A 10,079-nucleotide genomic window follows, 5' to 3' on the forward strand; every position below is an offset into this window, starting at 1 on the left:
AACAATAAAATGATATGCGATTAGATGATTTTCTCTGGAGCTGGCTCATGAAACTGTTTTCCACTTCCAGAGAATGTCGCTGCCCAGTTTGAAGAGGTAAAAGAAACTCTGCTTTGTTTTCCCCAAAGTGACCTTTTAATGATGCGTTCATGATCTCATTATTAAGTCTGTGTTTTGTAAATGTGTCACTTTTACCACTATCTGTAGTGAGCCCACCAGGTCCTGGCAACATATGTGCAGGTAAGGTTGTCAAAGCTCTTCAACCTTACCTGTTCATATTCCCACTCATCACTTATCAAACATGATTTTTCACATTTATTTGTTTTGGCTTCTTTTTTTTTTTCATTTATGTGTCATAGATTTAGGTATGTGTCTTTATGCTCACTGTCTGTTTGAGTTCCCTCTTTAAATGATAATATTAACAGGGGTCCAAGCAAAGAAGCTGTTGAGATACAACCGTACCTGTTATAATTCTCATCGTTTTTTATTATTCATGTCATGTGGAAACATGAAGTTTGACTCAGACTCTGAAACTCCAGTTTGTCTTTGCAGTGTTCTGTAAAATGGCTTGGCCTGAGGTCAGCTGTCTTCGATCATTTTATTTTTTCTTACTCCAGCTACATCTTTGCTGTCTGATGTTTAAAGAATATGAGATTTTTATTTAAAAAACCCATTTTGTTTCACCATGTTCATAAAAACATTTTTTTTGACGCTTTAAACAGAAACCACTAAACCAGCCGTCCTAAAACTGACTCAGGATTATCTTGGGAATTAAAAAAATAAATAAATCGTTGACGTATCTGCTGAAGGCTTTGAGAAATCAACCTGAAATTACTGAACGTGGAACATGTTTACCTTTTCTTGGTTAGTGAGTTTGAGTTGGTACAAAATTTGGTTTTGAAAGTTAGGACCTCGTAATACATGCATCTCCCCTAGTCCTCAATCAAATGTTAGCAACATGCACATGATTTGGATATCACATGTTTCCCATCGTGCCCAGAAATGCCAAACAATGTGTCTGCAGTAACATTCACAGTTGTATAAACAGCATCGATTTCACCAAATGTTTGAAGGTATTTGGTAAACACATGAATCACATGTTTTTCCCCCCCAGAATAATATAATTATTATCTTTTACAGCTCATTTGAACAGCACACTTAAAAAATATTTTTTTTTACCCCCCAATAAACACAAAGTCAAATTCATGTGAAATATATAAAATCAAAGGTTTATTTATTCAGATGCTCTAAATTTATGCAAATCCAGTACATTTCATTCATTACTCTGTACTTCTGTAACAAAATTGCATACAAAATATACAAGTAATTAAATTAGTTGAAATGAAGTTGAGAAATAATTTTTTTATTTTTTTTTTTAGTGTAGTGATTATATATCGATATGGTTGAGTCCTGTTAGCCAATGGTGCAACAGTTTATCTAATTTAAATAAACAATTACAAATAGCTTGACTGCTTCTGACTTGCTTGGATCTCAGTCTTTGCCTCTTTTTTAAAATCTTTTTTTTAACAAACTAAATTAATAGACAAAAATCTAACCTTCAATAATTTTCAGACACTGGGAAACTGGATTTGCTTCCATTAACTTCTTATTCCGACCCTACATGCAGTGTGCATAAGCCATTAATAGTTGTGCTTATTGCCTTTTTATTATATCATAATTGTGTAACGTTGTATCGGCGTCGCTAACATGATCCTCCTGTGTTTCACAGCACTCCAACACCAGACATACCAGAATCCGTTGAAGCTCCTGAGCTAGGTCAGTGTTTTACCTGATTATACTGGCATCTGTAGCAAAAATCCCCCTTTTATTTAACCACCCTGATATAGATTTGCTGTTTTTGTGTCTGGCCCGTGTCTAGTGTGCAGTTTTGTATTTTGGAGTGTGCATCCTTAAGTGCTCGGTATGTGAACTTGGCTTTAGGTCAGCTGACCCTTAGATTTAGCAAGAAGTCAGGGTAAGGACAGTCTAATCCATATAACTATCACTAATCATGGCACTTGCCAAACGTTTAAGCTGACATCCACCTCAAATAAACCGACAATCCCTTTTTCTTTTGCATATGAACTTAACCACCTAGAAGACACAGCTGAAAACAAGGAGGATTCCCCTGCCATTTCACCAGGAGTAGAGGAGAGTCCTGTGAGTGTAAACACAGATTGCTTGCTGACTGGGATTGATCATTTGCCCTTAACTAAAGTGCATCTTTATCCCTTTCTCACTACTCAGCTTTACAATGATATAACCGTACAACCACCTACTCCTGCTCCGCTGGAGCAGGTTGTGGAGCTAAGCATCCTCTTGTCAGGAGAAATGTACAACGAGAGCCTTGCTGATCCGGCCAGCCTCCAGTACCAAACACTCAGCAGACAGCTCGCTGAAAAGGTTTGCCTCTAGCTCTGGCTCCTCATGTCTGTTTCCCTTTATATCTCCCATCTGAGCCTTGGTGCTGGCCTGGACTCTCTATATCTACTGGTTTATGGTCTGTGATTGAAGCATTGTTAGTTTTAATAACTCGCACTTTAATGACAGCAGTAGTTAAACTCAAACTGTTAGGCAAGGGCTCAAAACACACTGACTTTATGATACACAGTTGGTTAGGGTGAAATAATAATGTGCTGAAAATCCAGCTTCATGACTCATGTCTTGGGAATACATAAACTTCCGCACATGCACGCCGCTGCACAGGTATGCAGTGGTTTTACAGGTACTTGGAAGATTCAGTAAACATGCCTACAGGCCTTTTCCCTGGCAGCAGATGCACAAAACCTTGCAAATGAAAACATTAAACAGACAATTTGGTGCATTTTTTGTGCACACACGTGTAAGTGTTTTGCATTTGATGAATGCTTTCAGTATTTTTTTCTTTTGATTTCTGAGCTGCTTTTATTCTCTGCGGGTATTTCCTGGACAGCTAACATCTGCACACACCTTGACATACTGTAGTCTATAGCAAGAAACGTCATGCATACAAACAAGTTTGCGTGCCTTGAAGAGATAAAGAAGAAAAGTGGAGTGGAGGGTAAGATAGGGACTGATGGTAAATGAGTGTAAAGAAACAGGAAGTGGAGGAGAAGTCAGCAGACGAAAGACCCTGGAGACCTGTACGCATACTTCTTCATCTCTGGAAGATTTAATAAACTGGGTCAGTGAGTCTGCAGGACGACACGACTATATCTATTTCTTTTTTCATGTTAGTGTGGTGAAGCAAGGCCTTGAAAACCACTACAAGCTGTTTTCTATGAGCAGTTTGTCTTTTAAGGAAAATAATCCGGGGACGACATTTCGAGTACTTTGAACGAAACAAGTCCTTTTGGAACAATAAATGAGATTTATTTTGGCAAGCAAGTTCATTGTAAACCACTCGAAATAAGAAACAAATTAACTGCGGTTTCCACTCTGATGCCTGGTCAACTTTGTCTTTGCAGATAGAAGACGCTCTGGAGGGGCTTCCTGGATTTAAAAGTGTGTCTGTAACTGACTTCAGGTCAGCTTCTCTCCAATGATTATGGCTGTCAGAACAAATGGCCTTTTAAAGCCGCCTCTTTTTGTAATACTTGTATCGTGATTTGAGCTCTCGGCAGAAGTTTAACAGATCTCGCTTGTTTCACACAGGCCGCAAGATGACGCAGAGGGGTGAGTCATCAGTAGTCGCTCTGGTACTTCGACCTTGAATAGCTCTCCCCATCCTGTGTTGTGTTTAAGCCCACAGATCCCTATCAACCTTAACTAGAGCTGTGTATGTGTGTGACCCCAGCTTCATCTCACGCTGTGTTTACCTGGGAGCGTGGGCACGTGTTAAGCTGTGTCACTAGTTGCCTGTGTTAATGGACTTAACGCAGTCACTCACCTGTTAAGTGGGATCAGGGTGGGTCGAACCAAGTGAGCAGGTGCTCCTGTATAGAGACGATAATCTGAGCTTTACCTGGAAGGATGGAAATGAGTGGAGTTATCGGCAAAAATAACCTGTTTGTGTGGTGAAATGGAGAAAAATAAGGGAATTACAAAAGGCAAGTGAATGGACAACAAACAGAATGCAGGGTCAAACAATCTGCTTGTACGTTCCCTCATGGGGATTTAGATGAGAGGTCTCATGCTTATGTGGGACTGGTACAAAAGCTTAAGCCAGCACCATGTTAGTTTAGCTTAACAAAAATTGGAAACAGAGGGAAATGGCTATTTGGAAAGCTAAACTGAACTGGTTTGTTTGAGCTGAACAAAAGCAGAAGGGGATAAATGACAGTTTAAGAATTTAGTTTGCAATATGCTGTGCTGGATCGTTGACTGGAACGAGGAACTTCCAGGAATCGTTAAATCCAGCAGCGCCTAGAAGCTTTGATATAACTTTTCATAAAATGCAACTTTGTTAGACATTTTTTTGTGTGTGCAGAATAAACACATTGGCTATTATGCACTGATTATTGAGCTTTAGGTGTGCTGGTATTTTATCGTTGGACATATAAACCCAATTCCACAACATTTATGATGCTGTGTAAAGGGTTGGGACACAAAAATCCATAAATCCATATTTAAGTCATGGCAGAACACAGGAGACATATCAAATACTTAAAGTGAGGCTATTTCATGACAAATATTAAATAATTTTGAATTTGATGGAATAATACCACCAAAAGATAAAAAGACTGGCAGTGCACAAGGGACAAGGCCAAAAATCTGTATTGGAAGCTCCTGATCTTCAGGCCCTTAAATGCCACTGCATGAAAATAGCCCATTTCTTTCATGGAAATTAATGCAAGAGCTCGGGAACGTTTCCAGAACATTTCCTCAGCACCATCCACAAATGCAGGTTAAAGCTCTGCCATCCACAAAAGAAGCCATACGTGGACATGATCTCAGTTCACAGGCATTTTAAAGATTGTTTACACAGCGGTGAATTTGTGTTTATGAAATCCGCAAATCATTGCATTCTGTTTTTAATTTACATTTTACGCAGCGCCAAAACATTTTTTGCAAAGGGGTTGTATAAAAACAGTCTTCCCTGCTGTTTACAGCTAAGCTACGCTAACTGGTCAGGGCTTCATATTTAACAGTAAGATTTGAGAGTAATGTGTTTCTCACAACCTCTGGAAAACAAGAGAAAACAACACATGTCGTCTGTTTGAAGTATTCATTTATTATTCAATGTATGAATCTGTGTAGAAAATTGTAAATACAAAAGGCCTGATAAATGTTGTAGGGTACAAAGTTTGTTGTTGAGGTGCAATGAAATCAACGTTTATATACCTTGTATGTTTGCTCACATTCAATACCTGAATAAACATAGTTATAATAGTTAGAAGCAGTCATTAGTTTTTTTGGTAACTGTACTCTGAATATTATTTATTCATGAAATTATGGCTATACATTAAATAGGTGAGTAAGAAATGAATTTATTGCTGTAATCAACCTTGCATGCAACTTCTAACTCCAAATTACAAGGCACAGCAGGAGCAGAGCGCTGCCTGACTGCCCTTTTGTGAACTGGATCTCCTTCTAAATGGGGCTGACTTTGGGTCAGCACGTGCTCAGCTGTCTGCCAGTAACCCAACAAACTAGGTCAGCATGGACATGGAGGGCTCCCAGTAGTCAAATGAAGCCTGATAGATGGCTTTTTCCAGGCTCTGGAATCTCTTGTGAGGTTTCCATGTTTATTATGATGATATTGATCATTCTGCTGACTCGGCTCCTTTAGCGCTATACAGTCACACTCCTGCGTTCCAAGCAAGAATAAATCACATGATTCATCAGTCATATGTTAGCGTTCTACAATTTTTAAAAAAAGGTTTATCATTAAATCAAGCTAATGCCTGAACAATTTTCTTCCTCTTTCCCTCTAATACCTTTAGTGTAATTGTGTGCAAAGGATAAATGTAAACTATTGAATGGGATAATAATATACTGGTCATGAAAATGCATGAGAAACCCTCTCTGCTTATTTTAAATTAAATATTTAAACTCGCTGCTGTAGTGGAGCGGTAATGGGAGCTTTAAAGGAGAGAGATTAGAGGTGGGGATTATCAATAACGTAATATATTTATAGTGAAGAATTCAATCATAATTAGCATAACATAAGTACAATATAAGAGTGCAGTTGCCCAAAATATAGGAAAATTATATTAAAATTGTCCCTGGACCTAACCTGGATCACTATATGAACTTGATATAATATAACAACAGCATACTTGTGTCAGCAGGTTTGGTGGTTTGGTGGTGGACTATGCCGTCACAGTGGTGGTGAATGGAGCAGGAGTGACCGCTGAACAACTGAACTACCTGACCCTACAGTCGAACCAAGTGGAGAACTCCTATCGGGAGTTCAAGGAGCACCCCACTGTGGTCCTCACCATCAGTGAGGACAACAAAATTTTCATTGAAGACCTAGATGACAAAAAGCTGGAGAGTGGTAAGATGATGTGCATTACTGCCAGTCTTCCTAAAGATATTCCTTAAACTGATACGCTCATATTTCCACTATACTGCAGAGATTTATTTTGCCAGCATGGCAGTGGAGTCACTGGGAATGCACTGGAAAAGGTGGTGCGTGCATCGCAGGGCAAACCTACATGTGTCATGTCAAATAGAGACGCTGTTGACATTGCACTGAGATTAAAACACACCGTTCGTCACTTGAGAATACATTCCAGGCTTTTAATAGTCTAATCTGTTTTTTATTTGACTCTCTTTCTGTCAAATGGACAGAGACAAGTTTCAGTCCCACAACTGGGCCATTTCTAATGGACAAATAACAGTCATCAGTTATAGGAACTGTGTATTTATTCAGTGTGTCAGTTAAATCCTCGTCATTAAATGGTCAGCAAAGGAGAACTCAGCAGAAAGGATGTTTGAAATCTGAGCTTTAGATTTTTAGGCTTTACTGTAATCCTTTCTTTTTTTGGGCATACATATTTTGGATCTCACAGTGAACTCTTAAAAATTGACTTCACCTACTTAGCATTGCTCTCCTTTAAAGATGGTCAGACTGGAAGCAGGCATATTCAAAGCAAAGATATGGTTTATTTTATTCCCTATGTTTTTTTGAAGTGTCGATATGTGATAATAACATTGCCCACAGTGCACCATGATGCTGAAAATACAATAAGAGAATACAAACATACAGTCATTGTTAATCAGTGGGTTTGCAATAATGTCATTGCTGTTTTGTTCTCCACATGGACTGTTTACCTGCTTTCCTCTAAAGTGTGTCATAGATATTGATCAATAGCATTCACACTACTTTACGTATCCCCCCAAATCCTGTCCCTTGCCTACAGATTCTACATATTTATGCAGATGTCTAAGTTTTGAGAGACTGAAGCGGGGATTATTTTAACCTTGTGAGTCTGTGAATGTGTTATCCATGCAAGATATGCTCCTGGAGACACCTTCTGTGGCAAGAACTATCTCAAAGACTGTTTGAGTACTTTTGCAATTTTTTATGTTGTCTGTAGACTTTGCCAAGATGTGACAACAGCGCAAAACTGGGTCACAAACTTTGGTTGGTCCAACTGAAACTATAAGCCAGTCCTGTGAGACTACAGTGGGATATAAAAACTGCATATACAGAATCACAGGTCAGGTCTGATTAAAAACAAAACAATACATACTGTATTTCAATAATAGGCTGTTTGAATCCCTTGCGTCTGTCTTTAATGTCTCTTTCCAATCCATGAGTATATATATAACTACAGTCCGTCTTGCAAAGGAGCTGAACCAGCTGTGCAGCCAGCTTTGTGGTAGTTTCTGCTGCAGTAAGTGTTTTGAGCTGTTCATTTTCCCCAAATGATCTCAACATAGAGATGCAAACAGACAAAACAAAGTTGCAGATGGTAATATTGCAGTAACTACTACTGAGTAGTCAACATGTCTAAATGTTGGCGACACTGCAATGGAGAAATCTTTGTCTTTAGCCAAACAGACGTTGCCTCACCTGTAACCTCATCCCATTCACCCAATCACAGACACCTTTACACAATGATTTTTTTTTTAAATATGCCACCTAAAAACTCAGGCAGTCAATATCCTACCTACCTTTTACTTTGGTCATTTAATTATACGTTAACATATAATTAAAGAAATCTCCTGTGAGATTTCTTCAGCCTTGTGTTTTTAAAGACTGCAGGTCATTAGTTTACTGCAAAGGCAAGCACTTTTAAAGATGGATGCCCTCTCATTTCCATATTAGTTATAGGCTGTGACATCTAAAATGATGGCTAAACATTCTCATATGGCTGACACATGTGGCTTGGGGACTTAAAGACACAGCTTTGGCTTTGTTTTTTTGCCTTGGTGGTGATGCAATAATAGCCTTGGACCACAGTGGCTGATATTTATCCCAGATTTTAGCACTGATTTGTAGATATTTACCCCTGGAGGTGGCGCCGTCAAAAAGCAGGCAGTCTGTGCTGAAACACTAACAGTTAACAGAATTTTGAATACGCCGGCAGGCAGAAATATTTAGGCTATTTGGCACGTTTGTGTGTTGTATGTCAGTTTTTGTTAATGTTTGTTTCTTCTGTGGTTCCACAGTGTCTGAGATTCCTCACTCTATCAACACTGAAGACGGAGCCATGGTGAGTAACAAGTTACCTCCACAGCTATCATGAAAACAATCTCTCTCCAGGCGATCCAGCTGCTTGGAATTTGTACATCGCTTTTGTTAAAAGACACCGTGGTGAAGACCCGTAACTGCCTTGAGATGTTATCCAGACTACACCAGCGCAGGTAGGGGATGAGCTCACTAGCAAGGATGAAGTGAAGCTTTGAGGATTAGTTTGGTTCTTGCTGTAATAATCCACTGCTATTCTTGGGCAGAGACTGCAGTGCACCACAGCGCCATGGGTCAACAGAGACTGCACATGAGAATTTATCTAGACAAGCAATACCATCTAAAGTATGTCTCTGTTCGTGCTCTCTTGTGTTTGAGTGTGCTTTTAATGATAATCACAGTTCGGTTTGCTTTGGTCACGTTTTCAGCATAGCCTGATAATTTGACACATGGTATGAGGTTGGAGAGTTTCTACCCTGATTTGAAGTTGGAACGGTTTAAATAAAGATTTAATTTGGTTGTTATGAGAAATATGAATCTTATGATAAGCCATCAAACTAAATAGATACAATAGCAAAAGTAGTATAGTAGAAATTCTTTAACTATAAAAAGGAATTAGGGAATTAGCTTAATGCACTACAAAAACACAAGGTCCATGAGCAAAACTAAAACTTGGACCACTAAGACTTAATGTGAAAGCACAGGAACAAGAACATATAATTCCCTGAAATATAGATTGATACAGATCTTTAAATAAAAACTCTGCAGTTATTCAGAAAGACTTGGGTGCTTTAGCAGCAGCTAATAGAAAGAGTACACATGCACACACGCACTCAAAAACTCGCCGTATATATACCGTGTATATATATATATATATACCGTGTATATATTTATATATACCGTGTGTGTGTGTATGTATATATATATATATATATATATATATATCTAAAAAGCACAAAGAACAACCTAATGTGAATCAACACCAAGCACACCCCTTTTCAAGGCTTTGCCTCCAAGCCCAGCACTGCTCACAATCTGAACGTCAGATTTAGGTGGCAGCTGGATAGCGTAGTGGTTAGACTACACGCCTTTGGAACCCAGGATCGCAAGTTCGATTCCTGCCTGGGGCGTCTGTATCCAGTAAGGGTCCTAAGGCTAGACCCCCTATGCTAAGCGAGCCTACCGCAGACATGAGCGAGACAGATAAATATGAAGGCATGCCGGCGACGTCCGAGCCGGCATGCCTTCATATTTATCTGTGGGATCAACAAGGTCCGCGTCAGGTGTTGAGGAACCAGGGCACCCTGACGAAAAGTGGGCTACTGGAACAAGAAGGCATCAATGGGCAAGAGACGAAAACAGGGCGTTGTTGGAATGCTACTACGCAAGTAACCCTGGCGGAAGGGGCTACATGAATAGGATGACGGACCTATGGATTCTTCGATACCCAACATCCACAATGACGGCGAAACAACTAGTAGCTCAGTGTTCCAACATTCGAAAGAAGGGACTGCTC

The 10,079-nt window shown here is 39.4% G+C and overlaps 1 protein-coding gene across 1 annotated transcript in view; it reads left to right on the top strand.

Annotated features, from left to right (window-relative positions):
* The first annotated feature begins 73 nt into the window (after positions 1-73).
* impg2a (interphotoreceptor matrix proteoglycan 2a) overlaps positions 74-10,079 on the top strand; it is a 25,447-nt gene continuing 15,441 nt past the window's right edge. Inside the window, exons 1-9 of the mRNA XM_013911006.1 lie at positions 74-96; positions 208-240; positions 1,730-1,776; positions 2,099-2,160; positions 2,248-2,403; positions 3,447-3,505; positions 3,634-3,654; positions 6,213-6,421; positions 8,545-8,588. Coding sequence (XP_013766460.1) covers positions 74-96; positions 208-240; positions 1,730-1,776; positions 2,099-2,160; positions 2,248-2,403; positions 3,447-3,505; positions 3,634-3,654; positions 6,213-6,421; positions 8,545-8,588 — 654 coding nt within the window. The remainder of the gene's footprint in view (positions 97-207; positions 241-1,729; positions 1,777-2,098; positions 2,161-2,247; positions 2,404-3,446; positions 3,506-3,633; positions 3,655-6,212; positions 6,422-8,544; positions 8,589-10,079) is intronic.

Source organism: Pundamilia nyererei, unplaced genomic scaffold (assembly GCF_000239375.1).
Source record: "Pundamilia nyererei isolate P.nyererei 1_Seehausen unplaced genomic scaffold, PunNye1.0 scaffold00055, whole genome shotgun sequence".
NCBI lineage: Eukaryota > Metazoa > Chordata > Actinopteri > Cichliformes > Cichlidae > Pundamilia > Pundamilia nyererei.